General features: G+C 42.2%; 1 protein-coding gene across 2 annotated transcripts in view; it reads left to right on the top strand.

Annotated features, from left to right (window-relative positions):
• Positions 1–3,400: 3,400 nt before the first annotated feature.
• Positions 3,401–18,129, top strand: part of FAM91A1 (family with sequence similarity 91 member A1) — a 48,826-nt gene continuing 34,097 nt past the window's right edge. For both annotated transcript variants that reach the window (XR_011558759.1, XM_070748262.1), the window contains exons 1-7: positions 3,401–3,634; positions 7,768–7,852; positions 9,374–9,525; positions 12,712–12,769; positions 13,716–13,783; positions 16,774–16,887; positions 17,335–17,425. Coding sequence is in view for 1 of the 2 variants with exons in the window: in XM_070748262.1 (XP_070604363.1) it covers positions 3,563–3,634; positions 7,768–7,852; positions 9,374–9,525; positions 12,712–12,769; positions 13,716–13,783; positions 16,774–16,887; positions 17,335–17,425 (640 nt within the window). In the remaining variant the exon portion in view is untranslated. The remainder of the gene's footprint in view (positions 3,635–7,767; positions 7,853–9,373; positions 9,526–12,711; positions 12,770–13,715; positions 13,784–16,773; positions 16,888–17,334; positions 17,426–18,129) is intronic.

Here is an 18,129-nt window from a genome sequence, read left to right as displayed (position 1 = left end):
TAAATCTGATTTCCCCGTTGACTTTGCTTGTCAGGAGGTAGAGGATAATCACAGCAAACATAAATGTGAATCAGTTGTCAGGCAACCCATGACCCCTGGGGATGCTGCAATGGTCATAAGTGTGAAATATGGCCATAAGCAGGGGTGGACAGCAGGCAGGATGGGGTGGAACACAGTTCCACCAGCGGAAATTTATTTATTTATTGGATATGTATGCCGCCCCTCTCCGAGGACTCGGGGTGGCTCACAACATAAATGAAGCTGACCATCCCTCCCTCCTCCTCCTCGGAAAGCAGCAGGGAGACCAGCACCGGCAGGAGTTTCGGGGGTCCTTTTCCTCCCCAATCTTTTCTCAACAGCTAATCGGCACCTGTTCGCCTAGCTACCCAGCCTGAGGCAGGGGGTGACCCAGGAGAGCATGAGAAACGCGAAGCAAATTGCCACCCCAGAGAGCAACACTGGTGAGGTTGTAAGTCGAGGACTTAACAGTTCACTTGAATGATCGTTCAAGCCACTCCCACCTGGTCACATGGCGGGCAAGCCACTCCTATCCGTCACATGACCATCAAGCCACACCCGCAAAATAAGCCAAACCCATAGTGTGGCAGTAAAAATTTTGGTTGCCCCTTACTGGCCATACGTTACTCTTTTCAGTGTCGTTGTAACTTTGAATGGCCATTAGATGAATGGTTGTAAGTCAAAGGCTCCTTGTACAGCTGAAATAAGGTCCTTCAGGCAGGGCGGATTGCCATTACCGTTGCTACTGGTGCGCTACATGTGCAGCTTCAATTCATTTGTGCATCCAGCGTGTTTTTTGCTTCTGCGCATCTGCAGGAAGCAAAGATGCGCTGAAATCTCACAAGGGGACACACGCAGAAGAGAGATTTCGGCTGTTGTTTTGTTTCTGCACATGTGCTGAAGCAAAAAAACCCACTGAAATCTCTCTTGTGCGCGTCCCCTTGCAAGATTTTGCTTCTGGACATGCGCACATAGCAAAAATACGCTGGGATGCGCACACATGCAAGAAAACCGAAGCTGCGCGCATAGCTCTCCGTTCAGTGTGCTGTCCTCTACTACAATGTTTCCCAACCTTGGCAACTTGAAGATATTTAGACTTCAATATTTATTGAAGCTCTCCGTTCAGTGTGCTGCCCTCTACTACAGTGTTTCCCAACCTTGGCAACTTGAAGATATTTAGACTTCAAGTCCCAGAATTCCCCACCCAGCATCCGCTGGCTGGGGAATTCTGGGACTTGAAGTCCAAATATCTTTAAGTTGCCAAGGTTGGGAAACACTGCTCTACTATACCGGTAGCAACCCACTACTGCCTTCAGATTAATATTTGGACCCCACCTTCTTTCATTCTCTATGTCAGAAATAAAAGGGCAAAGAATGCCCCAAGCATCATGGAAATCGTAGTTCCACACACGGATACGTTGTGAGACGATGTTTCAACGGTCCCATTTCTCTGCTTCTCAAGGATTCTTTCTCAAAAGACAGGGATAGGCAAAGTTGGCTCTTCTATGACTTGTGTACTTCAACTCCCAGAATTCCTGAGCCAATCATGCTAGCTCAGGAATTCTGGAAGAGCTAATTTTGCCTACCCCGTCATAAGGCAAAAGGGTTCGTCTTTTTCATACATAAGGAACTATTACATTAACTATCCATTATTATTAATGAAATTGCTTATTATTCAGGTTTTATTTATTTATTTATTATTTATTTATTTATTTTGTCCAATACACAATGAGGGTTTTAATGGGTATATATCTATATACACATAGTAAAATACATGATGAAGGTTATAGAGGAGATACTCATAGTAAAATATATCTAAGAAATAATAGAAAAGAAGGTATAGTAATAGAACATATCAAGAATAGAAGAAGAGATACAGTGATCCCCCGCTCGTTGCGAGGGTTCCGTTCCAGGACCCCCCGCAACGAGCAGGTTTTCGCGAAGTAGCGCCACGGAAGTAAAAACACCATCTGCGCATGTGCAGATGGTGTTTTTACTTCCGCAGCGCTAGCGAGGAGCCGAAGATTGGGGGCGGTGCGGGTGTTTTAAAACTTCGCCGCCGACATGGGGGGGCTCGCTAGCACCCCCCCTAACCCGGGTTGGGGGCTCGGGGGGCTGCTAGCGAGCCCCCCATGTCGGCGGCGACGTTTTAAAACACCCGCGCGCCTTCCCAACTGAGCCCTCAAGCCAAGCGCCAAAGGCGAACTTCTGCGCTTGGCTTGAGGGCTCAGTTGGGAAGCGGCCCGAGCAAACGGCGTGGGCGGGAGAAGGCAGGCAGGCTGCGGACAAGCCGTTCGCTCGGGCCGCTTCCCAGCTGAGTACTCAGCTGGGAAGCGGCCCGAGCGAAGCGGCAGCAGCGAGGAGTTTGCGTGGGCGGTGGGGAAACTCCTCGCTGATGCCCGCCAAGAGGGGGAAGACCTAGGGAAGCCGCCCAGCAGCTGATCTGCCCGGCGCCATCTACGCATGCGTGCCCATAGAAAAAAAGGGCACGCATGCGCAGATGGTGTTCTGACTTCCGGGTTCAAAAATCGCAAATTACCCTGTTCGCAATGGTCGGGGACGCAATAACCGGCGGATCACTGTATAGGAATAGAAGAAAGGTAGTGGAGATATAGGAGAGCAATAGGACAGGGGGCGGAAGGCACTTGTACTTGCCCCTTACTGACCTCTTAGGAATCTGGATAGGTCAACCGTAGATAATCTAAGGGTAGTGTTGGAGGTTTGGGGATGACACTATGGAGTCCAGTAATGAGTTCCACGCTTTGACAACTCGGTTACTGAAGTCATATTTTTTACAGTCAAGTTTGGAGCGGTTAATATTAAGTTTAAATCTGTTGTGTGCTCTTGTGTTGTTGTGGTTGAAGCTGAAGCTGAAGTAGTCGCTGACAGGCAGGACATTGCAGCATATGATCTTGTGGGCAATATTTAGATCTTGTTTAAGGCGTCTTAGTTCTCCTGCTGGACTAGAAGACCTCCAAGGTTCCTTCCAAGTCTGTTCTGTTCATTAGATAGGGCAGAGGTCTTGAAAATTGGCAACTTTAAGCCTTGTGGACTTCAATTCCCAAAATTCTCCAGCCAGCTATGGAGGACGCCCCATATAGCCGCCGCGCGCGTCTTTCCTCTCCCCCACACCCCCTATTTATTTATTTTATTTATTCTTTGTCCAATATACAATACATATGAGAGAGAATATACATTAGGAATATATATATAAAGATAGGAAGTAAAAAGAAGGGAAGTGGATAGGAAGAGAATATATATAGAGGAGAGAATATATAAGACTAGAATATATATATCACGCGGGCTCACGCCTTTCCAGCTCGCCTTAGCGCCGGAACTGACGTAGAGTGGAGGGGGCGGGCCCGCCGGCGTCCTCAACGCGGAAGCGGCGAGGGGGAGAGAGGAAGGCAAGTTTAAAGCAGTTGCGTGGGGTCGCCTCAGAAGTGGGGCTGAGGCGGCCGCGAAGAGGACCCGGGGCCCGCCCAACCCTCCGTCCGCCCGTTCTCCCTTTGCTCGCTCCGCCCCGCATCCCGGGGAACCTGCCATGAATGTGGACGTGGAGTTCCACATTCGCCACAACTACCCCTGGGCCCGTCTCCCCGCCAGCGTTAAGCAGGTACCGACTGACTGACTTGACTGACTGACCCTTCTGGCCACCCATACCGCGAGCAACGCCCCTCCGACGTCCCGCGAAATTGACCCCTCGGGCTCCCCGTAGTCCACCCCGTAGTCCACTCAGACTTTTGAACCAAAAGTCACGTTGGTTTCCTCCGCTTGTCCATGCTGGAAGTTCCTCTTCTCCCTTCCCGACGTAGCACAGCGGGCTGTGGTTCCCTTTTCTTCCCAGCAGTAGCCCTCCGCCGTCGGCTGGGAGCGGGGTGACCTGCAGCTCGAGGAGGCTTAAGGCAATGCCGCTCAATGACCCTGGTGACGCACTTGGTTGCTGGCTGGGGGATTCTGGGAGTTGAAGTCCCACGTGAATTAAAGTTGGAGACGCATGGACTGACTTAGAGTAGGGGTAGGCAAAGTTGGCTCTTCTATGACTTGTGTACTTCAACTCCCAGAATCCCTGAACCAATCATTCTAGCTGAGGAATTCTGGGAGTTGAAGTCCACATGTTCAATACAGGCCTTGTTCACCTGCATGTCGCTTCCCTTTTTACTTAGAAGAGTGTCGTTGGTTGAACGTAAGGCACCATTTTCCACTGCAAAGGATTGGCTGATGAGCTCCCATGAGCTATTTGGTGAGGTGGACAATCTCTCAAGTGTCCCAAAGGTGATTCCCCCCCCCCAGGAGGCCACTGGACTTTCTTGTTTTGCCTTTAAAGATGTTTTGCTACTCATCCAAGAAGCTTCTTCAGCTCTTGACAGTATAGTGGGAATTGGAAGGGTTTATACTCCTTGCAGACAGCTGGTCATTTGCATCCCTTTACAGTGGTGGTTCTCAACCTTTCTAATGATATGACCATTTAATACAGTTCTTCATGTTGTGGTGAACCCCAAATTATTTATTATCATAAAACAAAATTATTAGGAAACTTGCCTCTCTGCCAATTTGCTTCCTCCTGCACTTCGTGGCACATGTGCACTTTGCATGAGCACCAATGCGCAGTGCCGAAAAATTGCAAAAAGGAAAAAAAAAGGCAAAAACAAGATGGCGATGCATGTGAAGTCCCAGAAATTTGACTTTGGTGCATGCTTGCATGCTCAGAAATTCCCATGGTACAGATATAGATAGATAGACAGACAGACACATAGATAGATACATAGATATCAAAAAAATAAAGGGAACACTCAAATAATACATCCTAGATCTGAATGAATGAAATCTTCTCATTGAATACTTTGTTCTGTACAAATTTGAAGTTTGATTTACTTGGAGTTATATTGTTTTGTTTAAGTTTTCCCTTTATTTTTTTGAGCAGTGTGTGTGTGTGTGTGTGTGTGTGTGTGTAGCAGTAGTGTATCTGCATATGGGTGGACCCTCCTGGAGATAGATAAAGGAGCAGTGTCTTGGTTCCTAAGACCATTGGAAATATGTGTTTTCTGATGGTATTAGTTGACTCCTGTGAAAGGGTCTTTCGACCCCTAAAAGGGGTCACAATCCACAGGTTGAGAACCACTACTTTAGAGGGCCATTAGGCCTCAGGAACTAGATGACCCTGAGGACACAGATAAACCTCCAAGTGCTTCAACTATCCTAAAAGGATGCAAATTACCAGCTGTCTGCAAGGAATATAAATTTCTTCTTTTTTCAAAAGAAAAAAAGAATGAAAGTCCAGTTGTCTCCTGAAAAAATACCTTTGGGACAACTATGACCTGGACGACTGAGAATCTCTACAGCTCTGCCACAGATAACTTGGAGCATATTTTAAGAGTCATGTCTAAAATAAGGAGCATATTTTAAGAGTTGTGTCTTAAATGAGTTCACAAAACACTTCTAAATTAAAATGTGATTAGTTCACTTGGATTAAGTAGTTTGTGTGGACTGTGTTATTAAGATCAGTTAAGAACTGGATTAGCTCAATAAAGTATGGTTAAGCCAATTATGGGTTAGAGAGTTGGGCAGACAACTTGAAATTACTAAGTGTCAACAGCTAATCAGAAGTAGGTGCTCCATCACTGAAGGTTTTTAAGAAAAGATTGGACAGATACCTGCCTGAAATGATATACGGTCTCCTATGTGAGCAGTTCTGATTGATTATATACAATGAAATCATTTTGTACTCCTAGTGACCGCATAGATAGAGATGCTCCATCATGATCTGTCCCTTACCTGGTCTTTCAGGTCTGGTAGTCACCTGTCATTCAGTTCATAATCGCCACCATAACTGGGTCCATTCCGTTTATTATTGTCATTCTTTTTTCTATCACCTTTTTCAGCATCACAGATTAAAAGAGATGAGAATTCTTGTACAGAGTCTAACAAACGTAAAGTGAAAGTTATAATCGATGCTGCTATAATCTCTTTATGCCAGAATTCTATACAGTATGTTTGTTTTGCAAACCGTTAACTTTGTATCATTTGTATCAGTGCCATACTAACAGCCTAATTAATTGTTAGTGTTAAACCTCTTTATGTTTTCGGTAGTGAATAAGAATACTTCTTTTACATTTCAAAAGAAACAAATGCAACACCATCAAAACATGGAAAACGTGGGAAAAGAACATTATAGTAATTATAGTGTAACTGAATTTAAATGTGCCTGGGATAAACATATATCCATTGTAAGATAAAATGCAGGAAATAGTATAAGGGCAGACTAGATGGACCATGAGGTCTTTTTCCTGCCATCAGTCTTCTATGTTTCTATGTTTCTAAAATAATGCACCAAAACATGAAAACTCACAAAAAAGAAAACAATATATAATATCCATGTTGTATTGAGATAAAATTAATTTTGATCTTTAAATTTAGTACTAAAAAGATCTGAGTTTTCATTTTTAAGAACATAGACTTTTAAAAACTAGAAAACGCAACTCATATCTTGAATACATTTTTTATTATCAAGAAATTTCTTTCTGTTTACTTAAGATTATACTCTGTCGGCAGCAGACTTGGTAGAGCCAAATTTCTTCCCGAAGTAACAAAGTCCATGTTTCAGAATACAGTTATAGTTCATCTTTATACCTTTAGCTATTGCATGTCTTTCCCGAAGTATATTAACAAATGCTATGATTTGAAACAAAATTAAAGCCGTATATCATATTTCATACAATTCCAGCAGAAAAGACAAAATGTCCAACACTTTCTAAACTTTGAGAGTTCCAAACATTATGCAATAATACTTTCTAAAGAATTGAATTCATTAGAAAGTATTCATTCAATCAATGGATCCAGGTTTTAAAACACAAAGTATGTATGATTTAAGAAATCATACATACTTTATGTTTTAAAACCTAGATCCATTGATTTTCCAAGATTGGATATTCCAAGTTTTCATTCCATAGTTCCAGGATAATGAATAATAAATTTCATTCTGCATTTTTGGCTTCTTACAAAATTTGACTTGGTTTAAATTTAAATGTCGCATTATAATCAGTATGTTGTCTTTTGCAATCTAAGATGCAGACTGTTCTCAAGAACACATGGGTAGGCAGCGGCAACATTTAGTAGTGGCATTTAAAAAGACTGAGTGAAGACCTTTTCTTTTTTTATTCCATTCTTAAAAATAGTTCTGCAATATTGCTGAATAAAATCATTGATACGTTTCATGATTTTCAGTGATATGTTTGATATGTCATTGATGTGATATGTTGCATAAAGGCATTGGTTGAGATGGCTGGTTATAGAAATTGAATATCTAAATAAAAACCAGGTGATGTTTAAATGGTAGAAATGCTACTATTTTGAGATTCATACTGATTCCATTCTCAAAATTGTATCTGTGCTCGCAGCAAGTCCTGTACCAGGTTCTTACAGGTTTTTTGAATCACAGCCAGCCTCAATAAAATAAACAGTCTTTCCAGTAACGTTTCCTACCGACCCCCCTCCCAATTATATGGAGAATTATTCTAAGAATTTGTTGCACTTGGAAAAAATTGTCCAACTACATTTTATAACAATTCTTTTGGGTAAAAAAATACATTCATTTTACTACAAGTCAATCATGCATCTTCTTGAAAAAGTAATCCATTAAGATGAGTGATATTTTCAAGCTGAAAGAGTGGATGCTAATTTCTGAACATCTGAGTGTTCATTAAATTTTTATTAGCTTATACTAATGAATGTGATTTGTTTGCTTTATAGGGTCTTGGAAACTCACAACGAGAATATGAAAAGCAGGTTGTATTGTACAGTATCCGCAATCAACTTCGGTACCGGAATAACTTAGGTGAGTAAAAAAAAAATACAGATTTGGGAAAGCAAAAATGTTTTGCAACTATGGTCATGCTGAAACAAACAATCCCTAATAGATGTTTTGTTGCTGAAGCACCAATTGACCAATTTACAAAGGAAAATTAAGCAATTACACCAATTCTTATGAATTTCTGTAAAACATTATAAACAATGACAGCACCTAAAAGGCAAAGTGTTTTGTTAGAATTTTACAATGTAGATAGAAATAAACCCATCATTTGTGTTTGTAAGCAGTCTTGAATCTGAGCGAAATGGATGAGACACATGCTTTAAATAAATACTCTGGAAGTTTTTTAAGATAAAAGTGATATTCATTGAATTCTTTGCATTGGTCTTCTTTCTTAATTAATTCCACATGCCACCAGATGCTAGTATCTGAATACTAGCAAATAATTGTTTACCAAGGCTTTTTGGTTAGTTCTACATTGATAGTTTATAGGAGAAAGAAAGGTCATATCTGTCAATAATCTAGAAACTTTAAATCATTCTCTCCCTCTTTTGCACCTAAGAGCGTAGGCACATCTTAGATAGCTGTTGTCAGGCCCAAAGCCATTATGTGAATTTAGAGGCTTTCGGCATGCCACAGTTAGCAGCGATAGGGAAACAGGAGTGGGAGAGAGATTGATAACCATCACACATTCCTTACACAGAATCCAAGGTCAATTGAAAAAAATGAAGAAGCCAGTGAATCCCTGCACTGGATTGGTCCACGTGATTGCACTTGTGGGTGTGGGGATGTGAGATGAACCTTAACCTGGATGGGGAACTGAAGATAATTTAGTCTTGGTATGACGGCCACAAATCCAACATGGCGAAGCTAATAAATCGAACCTTGTGTGATAGCACAGGAGTGGAATGTGATTTATTTCTCAGATGCTATTTGGTTTGTTGACAGTTGTGTTCTCCATGTCATTATATACATTATATTAGGTCCCCTATAAAAACTCAGTACTGAGCAATGATATGGCTGGCTTCTTCTGGGTTTCAAGGATTTTGGTTCTCATCATCCTTGGCCAGCACAAACATAGAAGAATCCTACATTTGTAGTAACTATTGTGTGGCACAATATTTTCATTTTCATTAAGTATTTAAATTATGGAATTCTGGTTTTGATCTCCATTCAATCCACATTATTGCAATGTCCTATACTTGCATTTTTAGTATTGCTGGAAATAATCTTGCAATAGACAGAGGTAGGGTATTATAGTCTCTTGAGAGAGATGGGTAGTTCATATAGGTGAAATATAAATAAACAATTCAATAATAAATTAAGAATACAGTATAATTTTTCTTCCACTGTGCTGTAGATTTCAATATAACAACCATTCTGTCTTGTTTTGACTTTCTTACTTACATAAATGCATAGGGAATAGGCCAGCTTTAAAATCATTTGCATTGCTGTCTTTATGGCCCATTGGTATCCCATTTAAAAAAGGGATTACATTATTAACTAATTTAAGAAGACAGTTGTTCTTACATTTCTTTTCTTCCCCAGTTAAACACATCAAGAAAGATGAACGCAGATACTACGAGGATTTGTTAAAATACAGCAGAGATCACCTTATATTGTACCCCTACCATTTGTCTGACATCATGGTGAAGGGCTTAAGGATAACACCTTTTTCATATTACACAGGAATAATGGAGGTAAGTTTAGAGAAATATTTGGTTTCCTTCTATTTCAGTGTAATGCTTATTACTGAAAGCACATGTCTAGTATTTGCTTTTTCTTCAGCTACTGTTACATGTAGGGGAACAGTATATCCCTTGAGTTGCATTAGTATAGATCAGTGGTCTCCAATCTTGGCAACTTTAACACTTGTGGATTTCAACTCCCAGCATTCCTCAGCTGGCTTTGCTTTGCTGGCTGAGGAATTCTGGGAGTTGAAGTCCACAAGTCTTAAAGTTGCCAAGGTTGGAGATCCCTGGTATAGAGAGTCCTCAACATAAGACTGTAATGGAGCCTATCCATTATAGCATGGGTCTCCAAGCTTGGCAACTTTAAGCCTTGTGGCAACTTTAAGGTTTGCTGGCTAAGGAACTCTGGGAGTTGAAGTACACAAGTCGTAAAGTTGCCAAGGTTGGAGACTCCTGCATTATAGCCATATGTTGTGATTGTTGTAAAAATGGGTCAGTCAAAACCCTTTTTTTTTACATTGATCCTTAAATGAGCCCATTGTTCACTATGGCCTGGTTTTGTAACTTCCGGTTTTCACCAAAGAGGTTTACGCTGCAGTCAGATGACATGAGGATATTGCAGACTGCCCTAAATGTGGCCATGTTGCCGAGTGCACAAAATACAGTCACATGACCACAGCAAGGTACCCAACTGTAGGACCTTCATAGCCAAGTTGCAACCCCCCTTACCTTTTTTAGGTAAGTCACGAGTTTAGTCGCCAGTGGTCGTAAATTGAGCATTACCTGTATTCTATTTGGGGCTCTCCATTCAATTTCTCCAATCAAAGAAGGAATTAACATGAATAATGAAGAAGAGATTGAATTGGCAGTTAATTCCCAGGGTTTTTTCGCAGTGGCAGTAATCAACATTTAATCAGAACACAGCTGGAAGGGTCATCTAGTCCAGTGTTTCCCAACCTTTTTTGAGCCGCGGCACATTATTCATATTTTCAAAATCCAGGGGAACATTGAAAGGGGGGGTGGGGGGTGGGGGGTGGGCTAAAGAAAAAATTGGACAAAAAACCCCTCTCTCTTCCTCCCTTTCGCTCTATTTCTCCCTCTTTCTCTCTTTTCCTTCCTTCCCTTCTTTCTATCTCTCCATCCCTCTTTCTTTCTTCCTCTCTTTTTTGCTCTTTCTCTCTCCCTCCTTCCCTTCCTCTGTCTTTCTCTCTTGCTATCTTTCTTGCTTTTTTCTCTCTTTCTTGCTCTCTCTCTCTTTCACTGTCTCTTGCTACATGTCTCTTTCTTTGCCTCTCTTGCTATCTCTCTGTCTCTCTTGCTATGTCTCTCTTTCTTTCTTTCTTTCTCTCTCTCTGCCTCTCTTGCTATGTCTCTCTTTCTCTCTTGCTATGTCTCTCTTTCTTTCTCTTTCTCTCTCTGCCTCTCTTGCTGCCTCTCTTTCTCTCTCTGTCCCTTTCTCTGCCTCTCTTGCTGTCTCTCTCTCTGCCTCTCTTATATGTCTCTCTTTCTTTCTCTCTCTCTCTCTCTCTCAGCTGACTGCAAGCGGGAGCCCTGACGGCAGCTGGACGTGCTGTTGGACGCCGTATATGCCAAGCCCGCAGCGCCAGCAGTACGGCGTCCAGCAGCACGTCCAATCGCCACCGTCAGAGCTCCCACTTGCAGTCAGCTGAGAGAGAGAGAGCTCCCGCCGCCTGGAGCTCCCTCTCGCCGCCGCCATCTCCCCGCGACTGCCTGCGGCCGCTGCAGCCACCCCCCCACTCCCCCCGCCAGTGCCCTCCCGCCGGGCCCCAAAGGACACTTGCCGCCGACGCCAGGGCCCGGCGGGAGGGCACTGGCGGGGGGACCGGGGGGGTGCGGCTGCAGCTGGGAAAGGGAAAGGCGCAGGGAGGGAAGGCGCAGGGAGGGAAGCTGCCTGCCCGCCTGCCTCGGGGAGCCGCGCTTGCAGCTCCAAACCAAAAGGGCAACCCCCCGCGCGCTCCCCAGCCCCGGCCCGCCTCTGCGCCCCGGCCCGGCCCGCGCTCTCTCCTGTCCTCTCCTGCCCGATGTCGTGGTTTCCGGCGCTCTCCTGCTAAGCCCCAAAGAAGGAAGGCGGGAAAAAGGCACGAAGAACGAAGCTCTCCTTCTTCCTGCCTTCCTTCTTTGGGGCTCAGCAGGAGAGCGCCGGAAACCGCGGCATCGGGCAGGAGCCGGGGGACAGCTGCGAGCGGGCGCTCCAGGTCGGCACCGGCAGCGCCCTGCCCAGCTGGAGCTTCCGTAGCTCTGCGGCACACCTGCCAGTGTCTCGCGGCACACTACTGTGCCGCGGCACACCGGTTGGGAAACGCTGATCTAGTCCAACCCCTTGCTCAAGCAGGAAACCCTATACCAGTGATGGCGAACCTATGGCACCGGAGCCATATCTGCTGGCACACAAGCCGTTATCCAAACTCAGCTCCAGTGTGCATGTGTGTTCCAGCCAGCTGATTTTTGGCTCACCCATAGGCTCTGGGAGGGCATTTTCAGCTTCCAGGGAGTCTCAGGGGGCTGGAAGAGGACATTTTTGCCTTTGGAGCCTGGGGAGAGTGAAAAATGGGCCTACCGGGCCCACCAGAGGTTGGGAAATGGGCTGTTTTAGGCCTCCAGAAGAACCTTTTTTTCCTCGGATATCAAAAGTGTGTGTGCGCTATCGCATGTGCGCATGCCCACAGCCATAGTTCAATGCTACCACATGCCCCCTGTGCATGCATGCAGGACCCCCCCTCACTGCCCTGTCCCCTGTGAATGTACGTACAACTCCCCCCCCCCATTTCCTGACTTCCGGTGGGCCCAGGAGGCCCGTTTTTTGCCCTCCCCAGGCTCCAGAGGATTCCCTGCAAGCACCCTCCTAGAGATTCTCAGCAAGCCAAAAATCTGCTGGCTGGTGCACACATGCACGCTGGAGCAGAGCTGGGGCAATGGCTCCCATGCCAGCAGATATGGGTCTGCATGCCATCTGTGGTACACGTGCCAGAAGTTCGCCATCATAGCCCTGTACCATTTCAGAAAAATGGCTGTCCAGCCTTTTCTTTAAAACTTCCAGTGATAATAGTTTTTTTTAAATACAAGAGTTGGGATTTGAAGCATATACTGATGTAGCATCAGTTTACAGTATTAAGTTTAAAAAGTACAATGATTAAACTGACTTTGCGCCTTTTTTCTTCTTTTTCTATCACAAAGGACATAATGAACAGTGAAAAAAGTTATGATTCATTGCCTAATTTTACTGCTGCAGACTGTACGTATAAACTTACATTCTGTTTATGTGTGTTAAAATAAGTGCCAATTTTTAAAAAATAATTTCCTAGTTTTGAAAGTCCAGTTGCCCGAGAGTTCCTATTTTTGAAGTTGCAATACTTTCGAAGTTAAAAGTAAACCTCTCATCTGAAAACAGAACAAAAGAGACATCGACAAGAGAATAACACTGAGAAAGTTAACAAAATAAATTTTCTGTACAATCAGATGTTAAATAGTTGTTTATTGTCTTAGCTGTAAGCCATAATAATAATATTTAGATTATTTAGGCCATTCAATCGCAGTCACTTTTCAATTAGTCATTGAAACAATTGTTCTGAGTAATGTCTCTATCTTTGTTTAGTTTTCTGATTATTTAATGTTCTAGTTAGATTGCTATAACTTGTAATAAATGTCTCTTGCAAGTATACCCGTTCTCTTTTCCATTGCACAAATACAGATCTTGGATTAAAAGCTCAGAATTCCAGGTCAAACTTTTTAAACAATGCTTGTCTTTGATAAAAGCTGTTACAAGAATATATATCTTGTTTGAAATCTTCAAGTTGTAGGAGAATAAAGGAAGTCTTCTTTGTTCCACTTTAAAAACGACTTGCTTTCAGACATTCATGTCTTTCAGATAAAGTTCTTAGATAACTTTTGCATCATGGATTAAATTAATTGATGTTTAGATTTTTAGATTTAGAAAAATGCATGATAATTTCAGACAAAATGCTTGTTTTCAGCCAACCAGAATATAATGAGTATCTTCAACTGAATGTTATTTTAATGACAAATGATGTTGTTCAGATAAACCTCCTATTTTTGCCCATTTAAGGGTGCCCTTTTGCGTTATAGAGCAGAAAAGGGGGGGGGGGGGACAGCAATGCTCCATATTAGTAATACTTTCTCTCAAAACAGAATTCATTTTTTAAAAGATTTTTCTTTTTCAGGCTTAAGGCTTCTTGGCATAGGAAGAAACCAGTATATTGATCTGATGAATCAATGTAGGTCATCAAAAGTATGTATTCTGTTTTCTCCTTTTGATCTACTATTGGCCTCTTGTTTAGAGGTTGATATAAAAACAAATATCTTCATAGTTTTGAGCACTCGTACTGTCCCTAGCCAGTTTTGTTTTGTAACCTAAAAGGATTGTTTTCAGATTTCCAGTTCTTTGGCTTGGTGAGTTATGGGGCTGCCCACAAGGACAGTTTGTTTTGGCAGACTACAGTTGGCAGTTTATGAGATACTGACTTGCCACTGTTTGCATCTGGTCATCTGTAGCCTTTGCCAAGCTACAAGGGTCATTTTTAAAAAAATCTATGACTTTCCCTCAATTTCTGGAGGGAAATTAAATGTGGCAATAAACATCCTGCCATCATGTTGCACAGGATCGATACATATATTTTTTTTAATTTAAAGAATATACTGTTGCACAGGATCAATACATATATTTTTTTAATTTAAAGAATATTCTGCCCTTCAACAGAATGCACGGAAATTTTTTAAAAAGAAAACACTGTATCACTGATCAGACAATATTATAAATTTATTTATTAGATTTGTATGCCGCCCCTCTCCAAGGACACTTAAATGTGTGACTGGATCACATTTCCAGAAATAAAAGTGCTCCAATAGGAAGATGAATTCAATTTGGTTGAAAAATGTTAAAGACTTGGGAATTCAAAACGATCTCAGCCATCAGAGACAGGTTGCTAAAACCTGTCTCAGTGGGTAAAAACGCCCTCCCCCATCCCTCCCGGAGGCCGTCCCAGAGCCTATGTGCAAGACAAGGATCAGCTGGCTGGGGCACAATGCACGTTGGAGCTGAGCTTAAGCAACGGCTTGCGTGCCAGCGGATATGTATTTGTATTTATTAGATTTGTATGCCGCCCCTCTCCGAAGACTTGGGGCGGCTAACAACAATAAAAAAGACAATGTGAACAAATCTAATATTAAAAATAATCTAAAACCCCCCAATTTAAATAACCAATTATACATACAAGCATACCATGTATAAATTCTATAAGCCTAGGGGGAAAGGAAAATTTCAATTCCCCCATGCCTGACGACAGAGGTGGGTTTTAAGGAGCTTGCGAAAGGCAAGGAGGGTGGGGGCAACTCTGATATCTGGGGGGAGCTGGTTCCAGAGGGTCGGGGCCCGCCAAACAACATTGTTTAGTCGACGGGACCCGGAGAAGGCCAACTCTGTGGGACCTAACCGGTTGCTGGGATTCGTGCGGCATTCGTGCCACCTGTGGCACCCGTGCCATTTATTTATTTATTCAACTTCTATGCTGCCCGATCCCGAAGGACTCAGGGTGGCTTACAATATAATATAATATAATACAACACAAAAGGATACAAGCAATAAAAAAAGTCGAATATAATCTCTAAAAACTAACCCCATGATAAAACCATGTATATAAAAGCCAGTCAAATCTTATACCATTCATAAAACAAAATTTGACCATGAAAGATGGACAATTCATGGCCCCCAGGCCTGCTGGCAAAGCCAGGTCTTCGTGGCTCAAAGGTTCGCCATCCCTGGCTTATAAAAAAGATATTAACAAATATAGTTTTCTCAGATGGACGCATGCGCTTCAGTTAAAAAGAACTTATTATTTATGTGAGTGAAACTGAAAGATGGACCAGAGCCTACTGCAGTCGCTCACTTTCAGTCTATATCAGAGATCTCCTGTCACTCAGTATTTAAGAAAAGTAAAACTCAGAGTCCATTTTGAACTTTAAAAGTGAACTTTACTAAAATCAGAAGTGAATGCATCAGAAGCAAAGCAAAGTCTGAAGAAAAAGGCGCAATAGTTGCCCATATCAAAGTATCCAGCTTGCCCCACTTTGGGAAATAACCCATCCCCATTGTCCACCTCTATCAGGTGGACGCATCTTCACCATCGCATCATGCTTATGGAATGCAGCTTCTAACCGACTTTCTTCTCTTCTCAAGGAGAAATGAAACTCATTCTGGCCTTCAACAGAAGAAACGAAACTTACCAGGGCCCCTCCAGAACCTCCCCCTCCCAAATCCCCCATAACCCTCCCAAATCCCCCATAACCCCCCATAACCCTCCCAAATCCCCCCCGTTACTTATGACAGCCGAAACATAGTGAAAAGATAATCAGAAGAGAAGGATTTAGGGGTAGTGATTTCTGACAGTCTCAAAATGGGTGAGCAGTGTGGTCGGGCAGTAGGAAAAGCAAGTAGGATGCTTGGCTGCATAGCTAGAGGTATAACAAGCAGAAAGAGGGAGATTGTGATCCCGCTGTATAGAGCGCTGGTGAGACCACATTTGGAATACTGTGTTCAGTTCTGGAGACCTCACTTACAAAAAGATATTGACAAAATTGAACGGGTACAAAGACGGGCTACAAGGATGGTTGAAGGTCTTAAGCATAAAACGTATCAGGAAAGACTTCATGAACTCAATCTGTATAGTCTGGAGGACAGAAGGAAAAGGGGGGACATGATCGAAACATTTAAATATGTTGAAGGGTTAAATAAGGTTCAGGAGGGAAGTGTTTTTAATAGGAAAGTGAACATAAGAACAAGGGGACACAATCTGAAGTTAGTTGGGGGAAAGATCAAAAGCAACGTGAGAAAATATTATTTCACTGAAAGAGTAGTAGATCCTTGGAACAAACTTCCAATAGACGTGGTTGGTAAATCCACAGTAACTGAATTTAAACATGCCTGGGATAAACATATATCCACCGTAAGATAAAATACAGGAAATAGTTTAAGGGCAGACTAGATGGACCATGAGGTCTTTTTCTGCCGTCAGTCTTCTATGTTTCCATGTTTCTATAAAACATGGCGAGGTGACATCTCCAAACTTTGCAACTTTTAAGACTTGTGGACTTCAACTCCCAGAATTCCCCAGCCGGAAACAAGGCTGAATGATAAACACAATCTTAACAGGGGGAAGGGATGATGTGCTTAAAGATTTGAGTGTTAGGCATTTGAAAACCTAATTTCTTCTTTAACCATTTCAGAAATTTTTTAGAAGGAAAACGGCCCGCGACCTGCTACCCATGAAGCCAGTAGAAATTGCCATTGAAGCTTGGTGGGTAGTTCAAGCCGGTTATATCACAGAGGATGACATTAAGGTATAAATAAAATATTTTTTGCAGCTCAGTTAGATATACGCATTGTAGGTGGACTGCTAAAAAGTTAACTTCCACTTCCAGGTCATGAACCTAAAAACCTGGACTGTTATTATCAGAAACTTCTTTTGGTGAATTATGTTTGATAAAGTTGCTTGAAAATTACAGCAATAATAAGCTGTGGCTTATGTTTAATTTCATAAACTAATTATGCCATGTTTGTGGGAAAATCTTTTATCTATCTATACCTTCTTATTAAGTACAATTTCATTAAGTGATCCTGAATTAATGTGATAGAAAACATGCATCTTTTTCTAATGGAAAATTTGTTCTAGCATTAAATTCAACAGTGGGTGCTCAGCATGGATTGTGTTCTTTGTTGTCCACTCTACATCAAATAATTTTTAAAACCTTACACATACATTATTTAATGCATACTTTTCTCATTAGATATGCACACCCTGTGAAAAAACTGCAGTTGATAAAATCATTGATACAGGTCCTCAGCTTGCTGGAGTCCTAGACTACAATGTTGTTCACAGTGAGTTAATTTTTTTCCCTTCCAAACAAAAGAGTAATTTTTGCATATTATTTTTGTTACAGATTTAAGCTAAAAGATTGGAAAGAAATCCATATTAGAGAGAGAGAGAATCAATGACTAGAGAATAATTTAGGCATTTATCTTTTGCTGTATGATTTTTCCCCCATTTTTTAAAAATCAAGATTACATGAAGCGTTAATACCACTTTATAATGACTTGGTAAGACACCTAATCATTTTTGTGGCTCTTCTCTGTACTGTCTCAACATCTGCATCTAGAAATATTGCATCCAGGTTTGGTTTCCATGATGTAAAAAAGAAGTTGAGACTAGAAAGTGCAGAGAAGAGCAACAAAGATGATGATAAGACTTGAGGCTAAAATATGAAGAATGTTTGCAGGAATTGGGTATGTCTAATTTAATGAAAACAAGGACTAGAAGTGACATGATAGCAGTGTTCCAATATCTCAGGGGTTGCCACAAAGAAGAGGGAGTCAAGCCATTCTCCAAAGAACTAGAGAGCGGGAGAAGAAACAATGGACTTAAACTGAACAAAGAGAGAAGCAACCTAGAACCAAGGAGAAATTTCCTGACAGAACAATTTATCAGTGGATCGACTTGCCTCCAGAAGTTGTGGATGATCCAAACCTGGAGGATTTAAAGAAGAGACTGGACAACAGTTTGTCTGAAATGGTATAGGGCAGTG

This window comes from Erythrolamprus reginae, chromosome 3 (genome assembly GCF_031021105.1).
Source record: "Erythrolamprus reginae isolate rEryReg1 chromosome 3, rEryReg1.hap1, whole genome shotgun sequence".
NCBI classification, from domain to species: domain Eukaryota; kingdom Metazoa; phylum Chordata; class Lepidosauria; order Squamata; family Dipsadidae; genus Erythrolamprus; species Erythrolamprus reginae.
This window is presented reverse-complemented; position numbering and strand designations above follow the sequence as displayed.